Genomic DNA, 15,656 nt, shown 5'->3' on the forward strand with positions numbered 1-15,656 from the left:
AGGACTGTCCCAGAACAGCTGGGATGGTTGGTTGCCTTCCCTGGGTGTGTTGGTGTCACTGACTGTGCCTTAGCTACACACAATCTCATCTCAGCCCCTGCATTCTCCAGCCTCAAGCTCACAAAGGGTGGTGCGGTGATAGTGGTATAGTAGAAGCGGGTACATGTGGGTCGCTTCCTCTTTAAGCCACCCCTGGGTTTTGCACACACAAGTGAGATCTTAAGGGCCGAGAACAATTCACAGTGTGTCCCTGGCAGGCAAGAGGGGGAGGGAGGGTCATTACAGCATGACCTTACCACTGGGCTGGATTCTCTTATGGCTTGGGCTAGCCTGGGGGGAGGATGCAAGTTTTAAAAGGACAAAGGGAACAAGCATGTGTGGACAGAGGGACATCTGAAATCTGTAGCCAGCACAGCAGAGCTGAGAGAGTGCCACGCATTGGAGATCCCTGGGGGTGGGCAAGGATCTCACTGTTGCTATTGCCCTCAGCTGGGGGAAGGGGGGGCAGGATGTGCACTCAACTGGGGAGGCAGGCAATCTTAGGAGGTCCCATCCCATTTGGAAAGGCAATGAGGTGGAAGCTGCTGTCAGTGCTAGGAAACAGGACTCCCTATGGAAAGTTCCACTGGAATTGGATCTATCCCAGAAAAAGTTCCTGGAAAGAGCCGGTTTCTCCCAAGGGTAAGGCCTGGCCTGGGCTGGTTCAAGCTGAGTGGTGGGAAGGGGATGGAGGGATACATGAGGTCAAGCCTGTCAGTGGCATCCCCCGTTGCACTGGAATTTGGAAAATGTCCCTCAGAGGGCGAGAGGGTGAATGTGCCTCTGTTCGGATTGAAACCTAGCCCAAGGCAGGAACAATCCATCCCCATCTTCTCAGCATCCCACCCCACTGCGCACCCATCCAGCTTGTGGCTAACTGCATGACTGGGTAACAGTAGCGCTACTAGGACTCACACAGGGATCTGCTCTCTGTTCGATAAGGGCTCTCACCAGCCCTCGCTGCCTTGAACATCACTGGGCTTTCTGGAGGCTCAGGGAACAGTTCGTGGTCCAAATTTGTGATCCTTTCAATGATAGCCACGTGACACTCCCCAGCCCTCCCCAAATACACATGGCATCACCACTGTGTGGGCCACACAATTTTCTCTGCAGGCAGCTAGGCGCACAGATCAGCACGGACTGACCCGCTCTGGCAGTTCCTAACTCACACTCTCAGCTGGGCACTGGGTGTGGGGGGGAGTTGCAGCAGGACTTTCCCTCCCTGTACTCCCTCTCCTTCTCTCCCTCCTTTTGTGCCAACCACATGCACCCCAGTACCTTCTTTGGCTGATACATGAGGAAGTGGTTCTGTGGGTCACCAGGGGGGATCTATACAGCTGGGGGTAGCCCTGGCTTGGGTATTGGGCAGTGCCCAGATATCGTGGGGGTGCAGGGGGGAGGGTCAGGCATATTGTTATTTTGATAACATGTGAGTAGTGCTCTGGCTTTGGCCTTGGCCAGCGAGGGGCTCAGAGCTGACCAGAAGGGAATGGCATCCTCTGGGTCGAGAGGAACAAAGGGACCTGGCTGGATTGAAAGAAGGAGTGCAATCTGCAGCTGAAGGGAGGCAGGTGGTGGGTGGGGACTTCCCCTTAGGAGGCTGGTGCTGGGGCCCACATGGGATGAATGTAATGGCACACCTCCTAAGTCTCTGCCTCTGGTCAGCCCACTGGCACCCTCAGCCTCAGGAGGGCAGGGAGGACACTAAATAGGAAAGAGGGGCACTGGAAGAGCAGGGGCTTGTACCCAGGGGAGCAATGGTCAGGCCTGGGGGCACTGGCTGCGCTGGGGATCATGGGGTTGAGGGCTCCAGGGGTCAGCTGGGGGTTGGCTAGTGGGAGGTGCCCTGGGGCTGGGACGATGGGGCCCACACGTGAAATCAGCAGGGCTCAGACACATGGGGAGCCAGGAGGAGAGCAGCAGGCAGAGCTGCAGCCGGCAGGAACTGAGCAGCACTGGCAGGGCTGTGTGAGTGGGGAGCCAACTCCGCGCCTGGGCACCGTGTTGGCTGCCAGCCCCTCCCTTGCTCAGACACTAAAATAGCCCCTGGCTGAGCCCTGGGCAGTGTGCAGCCATTCACAGCATGCAGCGCAGGGGGGGACCAGGCTGTGGCTTTCTGGGGGGCTCAATCCCTTCCTAGTGCCTATAAGTGTCCCCCCCGGGTGCCAGGCAAAGCTTGCCTGACCCACCCCCCTGCCCCAGGGCATCAACTCTCCAATCTATACAGTGCCTGGGCTTGGGGCACCTGGCATCCAAGTATGACAAGGCTGAGAGAGGGACTGAGGTGGCTTTAGGAACCTCTCAGCCCGCAAGGGGCTCCCCAACTCTCTGCCATGGGAGCACATGGCTCCAGCAAGAGAGAAACTTCAGCTCTTTTTCCCCTCTGGTGCAGGTCATGGAGCAGCCAGGGATGGGGCTGGAGCCAGGCTCCCTCTCAGACAGCGCGGGATGATGCAAAGTAAAGTTGCTTGTGCGCGCCACACAGAACGGGGCCAGAGCAGCTCTGGGGGACGGTATCCCCTGATCCCCCTGACTTCACACTGACAGTCCCATCTCCCCCGCAGCCCAGGACAATCCCTCTGCTCCCTGGGTCAGTTGCACTGAGTCCCCTCTCCCCCACCACAGCTTCACCCTGCTGCCCCTGCACCCCCAGGTGTGTTGGAGTCACAGCTACCCCTCTTCTCCTACCTTGCCTGATTGTCCTCCCGGTCGGCTGTGCCTCTTAGTCCCACATTGTCACCCACCGAGGCGTCTGTAACAACTGGGAGTGACATCAGCCAGGAACAATGAAACGCTTGACAGGCGAGGCGCGGGCCAGAGGCTTGGGAATATTCCCCCCCCCTTCCCCTTCCCCCCTCCCGCCCAGCCTCCATCCCTCCCCCCACGATCCAATTACAGCGGATAAGAGACACTAAAAGGAACAATGCACACTGGGTAAGACCATCTGCCAAGGACAGGGACATTCCATCCCCACCCCCACGGCCCCCGCCCCTCCGCGCTGCTCACATATGCTCACCCTTTGTAATTGCATTCTTTCCTGGAAACCAATCAGCTGGCATGGCCAGCCCAGCGGCCGGCGTCAAGGACACCGCTGGCAGCCTGGGTATGGGGTCGCTGGCACCGGCAGGGCTCTCCTTTCCTCTCTCCCCTCCTCATGGCGCTGTGACTTGGAGCAGGTGGCTGATGCACCAGCAGCCTGTCTACACAAGGGCTCCACACACGTGGAACTGTCCTGCTGGGACAGAGGCCGATCGTGGATGAGGGGCTGGATGGCACTCTCTACCTCTGGCAGAGAAGTCCACATGGCTCCAAGCTGGGAGTCCCATGAAGGCCATGAGGAGTGGGATATGATTGGAGCTGCCAGACACTGTAGCAGTTGGCTGTCGGGGACAGGGTGCCACACAGGAGCATGGAGGGGGAGAGTGGTGTGGGATGTGGAGTGGGGGAGGAAGTGCTGGGATGCTTTGCAGTTCTCCTTCCACCTGCTACTTGCTGGGGTCCTCTGGCCTCCTCACATATGGGTACCAGCAGGCAATGGCCCTGCTTCATCCATTGCTGCCAATGGGTAGGGCGCCCAGTTAAATTACAAGCCAACCAGTGTATGCAGGCCACCGCCTTGACCTGTCACCCACACGCTCTGCAGGCTTTCCTTGGTCCTGGCCCCTCACAGCCAACCCCTGGGCTGCCACACCATGTGGCCATGGTGCAGCCACTCTCAGCCTGCCAGAGACTCCTCCAGCCATCTCTTCATGCCACGGTTACAGGCCCCTGCCTTCCACCCATCTGGATCTGGTGCTGCAGGTGGTCACAGCTGGTAGGAGCACCTCTATGACATAGTGGGGAGTTCTCAACCTGCCTGGATGGTCGTGTACTGTGTCGTATCCGTGCTACCTGGGGAAGGGAAGGGCCTACAGGTGGTTCCCCTGCAAGTGAAGGTGGGGAGACCATGGTGGGGTTTGGGAAACCCTACCACATGGGTGATGCTTCCTGGAGGGATGTGGCAGGAGTGAGGACTTGTCTTGCTGGGGCCAGACAGTGTCCCAGTGCAGGCACCCAGAGGGCTATGGTATACCTCAGCTCAGAGAACCTGGTGTCCAGGCAGCTCAGCCCATAACACTGGGCAGCTTTCATGCAGTCATTGCTGTGGCCCAGTCTGCTGACCCTGCTCCCCAGGCAACTGACTTCAGAACAGGGCTCTGGGGGGTGGCTGGACAGATGAAGCTGGGGGAGTCCAGAGTGTCTGCCCTTTTGGATGGCTCAGGGGTTGCTTGTGCATTGCAGAAGCCCCCAGAGACCCCAAGCTGCTGGACTGGGCGCTGTATGCTGGTAGAACAGAGATGCCCTGCAGAGCAATGGGAAGCCTGAGCCTTGGGAGGGGAGCAGAGCTCTGTATGCCCTAGCAGCAGTGGGTGATGCACATGTCCTGGTAGGAGGTACAAAGTGGGATGGAGCAGGGACAAGGTGTAAAGCGTGCTGGAGGTGAGGACCTGCAGAAAGAGGGGAGGCAGGAGAACCTAGAACTTGCAGGGCGGCCGGGGTGGGAGTCTGTAACCTAGAGGGAGTCTAGAGCCTACAGGGAGGGGCAGGGAGGCAAGAACCTGCAGTCAGGGCTAGGTGTGAATCTAGAACCTGGGAGAGGTGAGGGTGGGGATCTAAAGCCTGCAGGGCGGGCGGGGAGTGGAGCTTTTGTAAGCAGTGTACAACAGGGGTGGACTCTCTGGGCTCTTGTCGCAAGCAAGTGACTGCGGTGCAGTGGGAATGTGACACCCCTGGGGGAGCAGTGCAGAACACAGCTTGGCCAGGCAGTAGGACTACTGTATGGTGGATGTGCCAGCACAGCCAGTCAGGGCCAGAGCACAGAGTAAGTGCCGTAGGCACAAGAAGTACCTGAGCCAGGGGACACGCACCCCTGCAGCTCCCAGGTGCAGCCGCAGTACCATCACCATGTCCTCGCCTGGTGCTACCCTGTGCCATGCCAAGCCTTTGTGCCAGGTGCTGGGGCTGGCTATGCAGCACAAAAAAAACCCTCCTGCACCCTGATCTAACAGGAGGGGCAGAGAACAGGAGGGGGCCACCTCCATCCCCTGGAGGGAACCCATACCTGAAGCCAAGTTTCCTCTTGGCTGGGCTCTGCCCCTGCCCTGCCATCTCACCACCAGGTCTGGGCTATGCTGCCTCTGCAGCCCAATGCCCTCCCCACCTAGGAAGTGGGTTTCAGCCCCCACAAGGGCCCAAAATTCCATATCAGTCAGCAACTCAGCCCCCCTCAGGGCCCACACCTCTGTCTGCCTACACACAGACAACCCCATCCAAATGCTGCCAAGCCAGGAGTGTTTCCTCCACTGAACAGGACTGCAGGATGCCTGCCTTCCTGCCTGGATGCAGGGAGCTAGCCAAGCCAAGGGCCTGGGCCTGGGCTTGGACAAGAGAGACTCAGCGCCTGTTGCTGCTGCCCCCCAAACTGGGGGTATGCGAGGGTTTCCAACTTCCTGCCATCATCCCCAGTGACAGGAGCTTCAGATGCCCTTGGAAGGCTGAGGCACATGGCACTGCCCCTGGGCACCGTAGCCCTTGGCACTTGCTGCTGGGAGCCCCGCTTTGCAGTGAACCTTAGCTCCCAGCTCCCCCACTGAGCTGCTGGGGCCCCTGGCGAGGTCCTTCCCACCCCCAGCCTCTGCCCTCCCCCAGGCTTTGGTACCCATCCATTCCCGGGGCCTGTGCAGCACTTCCCAGGTGGGGGCTGCTGGAAGTCCTAGCTGGGTTCTGGGGTCAGCGCGGGTAGGGAAGGGGCCCTGCACAGTATCCATGGGTGGGTGGCCCTGGAGAAGGGGGCACAGGGGTCACGTGGGGACCCCCATGGATGTCCTTCCTGGGGAGAATGCAGCAGGCTGGGGTCTGTGGCCAGACAGGTCTAGACCTGAGAGAGGCCATCCCAACTCCCCCCCTCACAGCACAGAGATCCCCAAGGGCAGTTGGGCCTTTCTGTCCCCCACCACCCAGGGACCCTGTAGCCCAGGGCTAGACAGAGGCTATGACGCCCTGGGCAGCCGGCCTCCTGTCAAGCTGCCTTAGCTGGGAGCAAATCCTCCTGCAGACTAAGAGGATAAAAGCAGCGTGTGGGAACCTCCTCCCACCCCCTCAGGCCTGCCCAGAGCACCCCTCCCGCACCAGCCTGCAGCCTCCATCTGCCCTGGCTGGCGGCAGACCTGCGCAGCAGCCATGTGGCTGCCGGCTTTAGCCCGGCCTCCATCTGTTCACCTCGGCCACTAACTCGGTAATCCCCAGGCCCTGAGAGCGGCTGTCTGCAAAGTGGAAGGAGGGGCTGCCTCTTCCTCTTAACCCCAGCAGACTGGATACCGCTCTGTCTCGCAGGGGCAGGCAAGCCCTGGGGAAGGGACAGCTAGAGCTGCCAGGCTCCAGCACAGAGCAACCCAGGCCCCTCTGGGTGAGGCACTGGGTTGCACCGCTCCTTGAAGGCCCCAGGCCCGTCTCTAGTGCTGGGCTCCCACATGCAGAGCCCTGGGCATGCAGGGTTTCAGCTGTGCTCAGGAAATACAACCCAGGAGCCCTGGTTCCCAGCCCCTTGCTCTAACCACTAGCTCTGCTGCCTTCCACCTAGTGCACTGTCCTGCTACTGACCAGCTCCCTCCTGCCCTGCTCCCTTGTGCCCTCCCTCTTCCCCCCTGCCTCCCCCCACCACAAGCCAGCCCGACTGGTGGCCACAGGCTTTGCAGGGGATTTGAGATGGGGGAAGGAGGAGGGACCATAGGGCATAGCCTACGCCAGGGGACATGGCAGGAAGGAAAGCATGGGAAGGTAGAGAGGCCCCAAGCACAGTCTTTATTGGATTGTGAACGCTCTGGGAGGGAGGTCCATGTGCCCTGCTACGAACCTGTGAGCCTGCCCTAGGGTTTCCAGCCTGCTCCCCTTGCCTTGCAGACCACTACCTGAGGGCAGGGGATAGTGTGGGGGAGGGAGGAAGCACAGGGCAGAGGGAGCTCCTTTTCCCCTGACCTGGATGAAAAAGGCTCCTCACTTCCCCCCACCCACAGTTCATTCAGCCTGCCCCCTGCCCACAGGCTAGGAGCCAGCCACAAATGGATCCCTGAGCTCCCCTGGGTCACCTCAGTCCCAGCACCCCAGGTTGACTGGCAAGGGTACCGGAGCCACAGCAGTGGGTGCTGGGCCCAAGGACCTCCAGCTAAGGACAGAGGGACATGGCTGGAAAGCCAGCCTGCCTGGCCCTCACCCAATCAGCTCCTACAGACAGCCAGCTGCTAATCATTTTAAAGAGAAAGAAGTAGATGGAGCCCCTGGCTCTCAGTAGGGCCCCTGGTTGCCCTCACTGTGCCATGGCCCTCAGCCAGCCCGCGGTGAGATAATGATCAAGTAGGTGCTCTAGTGGCAGAGAGAAACCCAGATTGTGCCCAGAATCCATGCCCCAAACCCTAGTGATGGAGGGGGATGGCCACCCCTCACTCCAGGCTCCTCAGGAAGTCCAGCAGGCCCTGGTGCCACTCCTCTGGCTTGTCCAGGTAGCAGGCATGGCCTGCCCCTTGCATCAGCAGCACCTTGTGATTGGGCAGGTTCTTCAGGTTGTTCAGACTCACTTCCCCCAGCTGGGCATCCTGGTCCCCATACACGATCAGCGTGGGAGTCTGGTAGAGAATGGATGGGATCAGACATGAGGTAATGACTTGTGGATTGCCAAGAAGTGGGGTGATCCAGGCCTTGGCAGCTCAGGGAGGGACTTTCCCCATCTCCCTTGGTGTTTGGTTGGGTTGAGCCTTTTTGAGGTGCAGTTCCTGGAAATGGGTCACTGCTGGATGGAAAATGGGGCTGGGATCCTGCCTCTGCCCAGAGCACTGCTGAGCCCAGCTAGGGGTCAGGACTTGGATGGGGAAGAGAGGCAGAGTCCATGTGCAGCAATGGGTGAACACCACAAGGCCTCCATGGGCAGGGGTCATGCGATCTGCATTTGCCAGCTGCCCTAGTTACCACGCACCAGCCTTGCTGCTAGTGCAGGGGGGCCATATACATGGGTGCAGGGCTGTGGGGCAGTTCTGGCACCAGACTGCCTCTCCCAGTGGGGCAGGCAGAGGAGGGTCCTCCCTGAGACCAAGGGCCAGAAGTGCCCTGAGAGGCTGCTTTGTGCTACCCCATGGATGGCTCGTAGCTGGCCAGCCCCAGGTCAGGAAGGGAGGGGAGGCAAGTGTCTTTATATATCCGCCCCCCTTGCAGCTCAGGACCTAGTCCCCCTCATTTGTGGGCTAAAGTAGTACTCTGCAAACAGGGGGAGTGCTGAGCCAGGGTGTCCTTCCTGTGCCATAAACATGTCCCAACAGCTCTGAGCTACACACAAGGGCTGGGGAGCCCAGCTGAGGAGCCGGTAACCTCAAGCTCCTACAGCCGCCAGCCCTGAACCCCACCCCTGATTCAGGACTGCAGACTGCCCCCGCTGGCCTTTGCACCGATGTTATTCTGGGGCAACACTTCTGCATTTACGGGAGGGAAGGGCACCTCTCTCAGGCAAGGGGGACAGATCAGAGAGCAGAGGGGGGGGGGGGGGGGGAAAGGGGCATGGGGGAGTGGGGGCAGATCAATGTTCCCACAGCAAGGGAGGGTTTAAGGGTGGAACAAGCTGCTCAGCCGGGGGGGGGGCACTGCTGTTGATTGCAAGGCACAGTTGTGAAGCACACAGCTACTGCCTCCACATCCACAATCTAACTCTACCTGGGGGCATGTATTATAGGGGCCGAGCCAAAGTTAGCTTCAGGTATCTGTGCAGATGCAGGGTGGATGTTAGGGCAGTGCAAACAGGGCAGCTGCAAGGGTTGGGGCCGGTCAGGGGTCCATGTTACAATAACTGCAATGAAACAGGCCAGCAGCAGTCACTTTCCTTCCCGATATGACTATGGCCCCCAGTACAGGGTTGAACTGCAGGCTGGACCTGTGCAGGGGACCCCCAGAGGCAAGCCGTGTCCCTGCAGGGATGTAAACAGGATTATCCCAGTGTATTATGGCCCTACGGGGCCTCACTGTGGGCTCTGGTTTCCTGGGGGCTTATTCAGATGTTCAATGGAGCTGTCCTGTGTCCCTGAACATAAAGAGGGGGGGTGGCGCCCTCTGGCGCATGTTCCCTTAGCGGAGGCCTGGAGCCTGGTATTCTGATCTTGGAGCCTGGCTCTGCCCCTGCCGGACACCTGGGTCCTGTACCCAGGACCCTGCCCCCTCCCTCCCCTCCAAGTGTCATACTTTGATGCTGGCATACTGCGCCGCTGTGAACTTCTCAGTGCAAATGGGTGCCACCGGCACGTAGGCCTTCAGCAGGTCGCTGTGCTGGAAGAGGAAGGGGAGCGAGTACATCCCGCTGAGGGATGGGCTGATCACCACCGCTGGGCCCAGATGCAAGGCCTCGAAGACAGACTTCAGGAACCCCCCTGGGGCCGGCTGCCCCACGGGAGCCGGAGCTGCTGCATCCTTGGAATTGCCAAGGCCTGGAGCATACGAGAAAGAAGCTGCTGTGTTACTGATGTCTCTGGGCAGAGTGGCAGCAGGGTCCCTGTGGTGCTGTGCCTAGCAGGGGCAGGCAGAGGCTGTGCCAGGGCCCTAGAGAGTCACTCCTCTGCTCTGAGTGGCAGCAGTTCTGGAAAGGAGGAGTGAGAGCATCTCCAATAGGGGACCAGGATGCCTGGGTTCTGCTTCCAGGCAAGGACCAGGAGTCACACCTACATTACAGACTCTGTTCTGCTGCTGATTCACTGAATGTCCCCAGTCAAGACACTTCACTGCTCCATGCCCCAGCTTCCCCACCCGCTCCTCTGTCACAGAGTGCTGTGTGGCTGGGGGATGTTGGTGATCCCTGCAGGAGGCACTTGGCCATGCTCTGCACTGCAGTTTCCACCCCACCCACAAGGCTCTGCTCATCACCCCAGGCCCTAGTGATGCCCAGGCACCAGATGGCTTCTCTCCCCAAGCCCATGTGCAGCAGTGTCACCTCCCTGAGGGCAACATACCTGGCAGGTCGATGGCCACAGCACAGTACCCAGCTCCTGCCAACTTTGCCAGTGTCTGCAGGTTGAGCCAGGTTTCAGAAGAGAAGCGAATGCCATGCAGCAGCAAGACAGACAGTTTCGGGGCCTGCTGGCCTGGCACAGCCTGCCGGTAGAACAGGGTCTGCCCATCCACTGTGATGGTGCTCTCGGTCAGCTGTGGGGCTGCCATGGTGGGTGTCCTGCAAGGAGAGGAGAGCTGGGGAGGGAGGAATCCCCAGAGGGACCCTGCATGGCCCTGGGTGGAAGGGCAGGTGGACCAGATTCCTCAGCCTGTGGAATGGCCTCTGGGGGCAGCTCCTGCCAGGATAACCATGAACCGGATTTCTGTGTCCTCTGGAACAGACTCCAGCTGATCAAGGAACAAAGTGCTCTGTTAACTTCCTCCCTTTCCCTGCTCCTTTCTCTGGGTAGAAGACAGGCCTCTGCGTACGGCCACCTTCCTTAACTCTCACTTGTATAATGAGCTAAACAGAAGGAATCTGCCTGGTATTTCTTTGGGGATGTCTCTACTTCCTCCCAGCCTCAGAGTGTGTCCAACATCTCCTGCAATTACACAGCCGGTGCCATGAAGGGTCCCACAGAACAAGTCCTGCTCCTCACCCCCCTCCCTGGCTATAACAGTACTAAAGAGGGGAGACCCCAGCTGCCTTGTTGCACTGAGGACTGCTGTCTTCCCCTGGCAGGGGCCACAGGGGACAGCAGGCATGGTGGGGTGCTCTTTTTGTTGGGGATGGGGTGGAGGGGGGATTGCATAGGGAGGTAAGGCAGAGGACCAGTCCAGGGTGCATGGGCAGGGGCCATTGCTGGGCTGGAGAGTCTGAGGTAGAGGAGATTGGAGAAAGGAACACAAACTCCTGGAGAGGCCAGGGAGGGAGGGAGTGCCCTGGCACCAGGTGCTCAGCCAAAGGCACTGCCTTAATCCTGGCAAAGGACACAGGGCACAATTCACAGGGGATCCATTGCCACTGGATCCTGTCAGGTCAGGACTGAGAGCCTGCCAGGCTGCCCCGCAGGGTATCATGTGTGGCTGGCCAGGGATCCCTGCTAATGCAGGGCACAAGCCCCTCCTGGGCGTGAGTAAGGCAGGCTGTCCCAGGAAACAGCTGAATCTGGCCAGTCTTCAGGGCGCTGGGCTGGGTGGCCCTGCTGGTCAGAACCAGTCTGGCAGCTTCTCCATTCAGGCCAAGCTAAGCAGCTCCAGCAAAGTCCCTCTGAGCTGGGGGGTGCATGTGGGTGGGAACAGGCAGGCAGCCCATCCTGCAGGGACCCCCAGCACAAGCCCCGGGGGCTGGCAAGAAAAGCAGCCAGGGACTGATACCTGCAAGAAGGGATCCCAACTGTCTCAGTGTTCGCTGTGCTGTGTTGTGCTGATTGCAGGCCCACACTTCCTGGGTCCAAAGGTACCAAAGGAAGCCGGGGCAAAAACCAGGGGTGGAGATGGAGGAACTGGAACAGCAGGCAGGAGGGTGTCGGCTCATGGTGCAGTGACACCTAGCGGTAAGAACCTGGACCATTTGAGCACAAGGCCTGGACAGAGGGCAGGTTAGCAGGCCCCTGGCTGCATTTGCACTGTGATCCCGAGGTGTGATCCCAGCACGCATGGGCAGACCAGGGCCTGCTTCAATTCAGCTGACTCGGGCACCAACAGCAACAAAGACACAGTAGCAGGGGCTTCAACTGCCCAACTAAGTACCAAAGGAAGGCAGTAGCAGGCAGCTACAGCCCATACTCTTCCCTGTGTTACTCTGTCCCCTGGATCTCTGTCCCCTAGGTGAAAGCTAGTGTGAGGATGCATATCTGTGCTGTAGTCACACCCCTTCCTGCTATGGGGATGTGTCCTGAGAGCAATATACTCTAGGGATTAAACTGGGATGAGTCCCCCTAACACCAGCCCCAGCTCAGTCCCATGCAGCTCTGTCTGGGTCAATAATGACTCCAAGATCCTTTTCTACCTCTGTGCTGACGAGAAAGGAGTTCCCCAGCCTGTAGGTATGCTGCTGGTTCTTCCTCCCCAGGCGCAGTACCTTGCACTTGTCAGTGCTGAATCCATTCCTGTTCTTATCCGCCCACCCCTGTAACCTGTCCAGATCTAGTTGCAGCCTGTCCCTCTCTTCTAGCGTGCTCACTTCTCCCCACATCTTAGTGTCATCTGCAAATTTTAACAAGGTACTTTTCCCCCCCTCATCCAAGTCACTGATGAAGATGTTGAACAGTGCAGGCCCGAGGACCGAGCCCTGGGGAACCCCACTGCCCACATCCCTCCAGGTTGAAAATGACCCATCTACCACCACTCTCTGGGTGTGGCCCTTCAGCCAATTAGTGACCCATCTGACCGTTTAGCCATCAACACCACAGTCGCCTAATTTTTTAATGAGAATGGGGTGAGAGACAGTGTCGAAGGCCTTCCTAAAGTCCAGAAAGACTACATCCACTGCGACACCTGCATCCAAGGATTTTGTGACCTGGTCGTAGAAGGCCACCAGGTTGGTCTGACAGGACCGGCCTCTAATGAACCCATGTTGGTTGCCCCTAAGCATAATCTCCCCTGCTGGCCCCTCGCAGATGTGTTCCTGGATAATTTTCTCAGTGACCCCAGGACCGAGGTAAGACTAATGGGCCTATAGTTTCCTGGGTCCTCCTTCCTCCCTTTTTTGAAAATGGGGACCACATTGGCCCTTTTCCAGTCCTCTGGCACCTCGCCAGAGCACCATGCGTGCTCATAAAGCCGTGCCAGGGGTCCCGCAATGACCTCTGCTAATGCTGGGAGAATATCAGCTTCCTTAAAAAAATAAGCTTCTAGTTCTCATAGCTGTACAGAGAAGAACCTTAAAACCAGCCCCTGAACATGCCCTAGGGGCCTGGAGGGAAATGGAAAAGGACCCCCAATAGCTCAGTTAAAATATGGCACACGCCAGGGCTGGAGATGCTGGAGACATTTGTTACACCCTACGCCCTTCCACATTCTCCCCCAGGACTGCTGTCAAGACAGTGTCAGTCCTATGGGGAGACTGTGAGCTTCTAATGAACCATTGCAATGGAAAAAGCTGGTGTCTCTGGGCCCCATGTGTGCCCTGCAGGGCTGTATGTGAGCTGTGTTATGATGACATTAAATATGCAACATTAGGCCTTAGCTATTTAGGAGTTGTTTTGCCAATGGCCTTGTAAGCAATCCAGTAAGGGGGGCTGGGGGTGAGGGAGAGGGGGCCCTCTGTGCTGGTATCAAAGTGCGGCCCAGGCAAGGGTCTGCCTACCATGCAAATACAGCAGCTTGCTGATGGATTGATATGGAACCAAAGAGATCCTGAGTGCATGCCTCTGTCCCAGACTCTACTTGCTACAGAAGCAGGGCTTCCGTGCTACTTCTGTGGACAGCCTGTGCACCCACGCACCAGGACTGTCCATGCCAGGAATGTCTAGCCATGGACGCCCCCACGCATCCCCCACAGGACTACTCCTGTGTCCATCAACATCTTCCCTAGCTCAGTGTGGCTGGAGTTGTGTGAATCTGGGTGAGGTGTTCAGCAGTGAGATGCATGCTGGATATTGCACCAGAAAAGAGGCACATCTATCAAATAAGAGAGATGCCCCTTTTCATTAACATCCTCTCCAGCCTGTGATCAGAACCCTGTGCCCACCTGAATCTAAGATCATTTTCATCTCAGCCTAGAAATCACCCTGGCTGTGGTAATAGCAAAACGAGGTTGGTGATTGGAGCTGCAGAGCAATCACAGTTTGCAGTAAAGCTGTGCTGTTAGGTGAATAGTAAATAAGGCATTGATTGATAGCTGTTAGTCAAACCTGCCTGCCCTCTCCTGGGATGAGAGGATATAAACCCTTGAGGTCCTTTCTCACCTTGCTCTGGCTGTCAGCATCGTCAGGTATTTCTGGTCAGTAGGCTGTGGTTTGGTGCGTCTGTAGATCTATGATTGCAAGTGACTTGGGGTAAGGAGTCTGCAGAGGATGGCATCTTTTCCTAGGGTTTATCATTGAGGCCTGTATGAGAGGGGGGAGCTCCTGAGGGTCTGATGCATTTAACTCAGAAAAGGAGCTAGAGGGCTGTAATCCTAAGGGGGAAATGTCTGAGATTTGCTGCTAACAGTGTGACTGAATGTGGTGTGGGTGCAAGGGGCTCTCCCTCAGCTGGGCCTATTAAGCTCTGCTGGGTAGAAAGGAGAGAGCAAGGTAACAGTATGGCAAAGTGGTGTGATGGGAGGGGATGAGTAGGGTGTGTGTGGTGCAGGGGAGGCTCATGTCTGGCAGCACCTGGTCTCAAGCCAAGGGCCTGAGTTCTGATCCTGACTTTGCTTTGCTGCATGGCTTTTAGACAGTTATTTATGCTTTGTATCTCTGTCTCCTCTGTAAAATACCGATGACAGTGGCTCCAGCTGTGGGTTGTGAGAGTTGTTTGTAGGAAGACTGCAGTTAGGGCCCAGTTTGTAAAGGTACTTAGTTGTCTGACTCCTGTTTAGGAACTGAAATCAATGGTCTATTAGGCACCTAAATACCTCTGTGAATCTGGCCTTCAGTTCTAGTGTGCTAGGTGCTGTATGTTTACAGCTAGCCAGCATTTGTAGAGGGCCTTTTAAAAAGTGCAGAAGAGATAAGTAGATCTTTGATGTGTACAGTGTGGCTTGGTTTTGTAAACTGCTATTTAAGGAGTTGTAATGATCAAGACTAGGAGGAGCAAGCTCCAAGCGTCACAGTGTGGACCTGCTACAAAAAATATCAAAATGGCTGGGGGAGTGAGGGGCTGGAGTAGGGTTATCTGGGTGGTGTTCTCCCTGTGCCACCCACGTCTGACATGCTGCAGGGTGAAGGTGTCCTTGGAGAGCTGTGCTTAAAAATAAACCTCTTAACTGGCTGCTAGTTCTCGGGTATCAAGACAGCTGCACCATCACCTACCTGTCCTCCCCCATTGCCCTCATCTCCTGCAGTTGGGAGGGAGGGACAAAGTCTGGAGACCTAGCTCAGCCCTGGGGAAGCTGGGGGGAGGTAGCAGAATGCAGACCGCTGCTTACAAGCTCAGAAGCAACGTGGTCAGCTCAGCGAGCTGGGTGAAAAGGGATGCCAAGGGAGATTCAGGAGTCATCCACCCTGGTGATCTTCAGAAAGCATCTTGACACCCATCTTGCTGGGGTCATCTGATCCCAGCAGTCTTACCTGCCCAAGTGCAGGGGGGCTGGACCCCATGATCTGTAAGGTCCCTTCCAGCCCTTAACAACTATGCAGTCCTCATCTTCTGTGTCACCGCTAGCCCTGACGCTGCAGCATCCTAGGAACCTCAGCTAGCTGGGCCCTGCTGGGCTGCCTGCTGTACAGCCCCAAAGGCTCAGTTGACTGAGGCTCTCTTGGCAGGATCAGCTTTGCCAAGGTAGAAGGAAACAGCCAGGCCATGGATGCCTGTGGGAGGCTAGCATGGCCCACTGGACGGGGTCTCCCACATAACCAGTGTCCCTACTGCTGCAGGATTGCGAGGCACGAGCTGCGCCCCGTGCTCCGGCGGCGGCGGCCCTGTGACGCTGAGCTCGCGCCGAGCGAGAGCAGGCGGAGCCGGGGGCGGGG

General features: G+C 57.8%; 3 protein-coding genes across 10 annotated transcripts in view; 1 reads left to right on the plus strand and 2 right to left on the minus strand.

Moving 5' to 3' along the window:
• Positions 1-2,873, minus strand: part of PCBP4 (poly(rC) binding protein 4) — a 33,013-nt gene extending 30,140 nt beyond the window's left edge. For both annotated transcript variants that reach the window (XM_014522420.2, XM_014522419.2), the window contains exon 1: positions 2,728-2,873. The gene's annotated coding sequence lies outside the window, so the exon portion shown is untranslated. The remainder of the gene's footprint in view (positions 1-2,727) is intronic.
• Positions 2,874-6,858: 3,985 nt separating this feature from the next.
• ABHD14B (abhydrolase domain containing 14B) overlaps positions 6,859-15,656 on the minus strand; it is a 9,475-nt gene continuing 677 nt past the window's right edge. Inside the window, exons 1-5 of one of the 3 annotated variants that reach the window (XM_006028956.3) lie at positions 15,255-15,606; positions 13,947-14,014; positions 10,056-10,273; positions 9,295-9,536; positions 6,859-7,697 (exon numbers count right to left, since the gene is read on the minus strand). In XM_006028956.3, the coding sequence (XP_006029018.1) occupies positions 7,515-7,697; positions 9,295-9,536; positions 10,056-10,273; positions 13,947-14,014; positions 15,255-15,284 (741 nt within the window). In that variant the 5' untranslated portion in view covers positions 15,285-15,606 and the 3' untranslated portion in view covers positions 6,859-7,514. Of the gene's footprint in view, positions 7,698-9,294; positions 9,537-10,055; positions 10,274-11,412; positions 11,514-13,946; positions 14,015-15,254; positions 15,607-15,656 lie in introns of those variants that run through there. The other 2 variants (XM_025210429.1, XM_006028957.2) reach the window with 2 other exon arrangements.
• The window catches only part of ABHD14A (abhydrolase domain containing 14A), a 7,686-nt gene continuing 5,930 nt past the window's right edge, over positions 13,901-15,656 (plus strand). The window contains exon 1 of one of the 5 annotated variants that reach the window (XM_025210425.1): positions 13,901-13,972. In XM_025210425.1, coding sequence (XP_025066210.1) covers positions 13,912-13,972 — 61 coding nt within the window. In that variant the 5' untranslated portion in view covers positions 13,901-13,911. Of the gene's footprint in view, positions 14,037-15,656 lie in introns of all 5 variants that reach the window. The other 4 variants (XM_025210428.1, XM_006028955.2, XM_025210427.1 and 1 more) reach the window with 4 other exon arrangements.

This window comes from Alligator sinensis, unplaced genomic scaffold (assembly GCF_000455745.1).
Source record: "Alligator sinensis unplaced genomic scaffold, ASM45574v1 scaffold610_1, whole genome shotgun sequence".
In the NCBI taxonomy this organism is placed as follows: domain Eukaryota; kingdom Metazoa; phylum Chordata; order Crocodylia; family Alligatoridae; genus Alligator; species Alligator sinensis.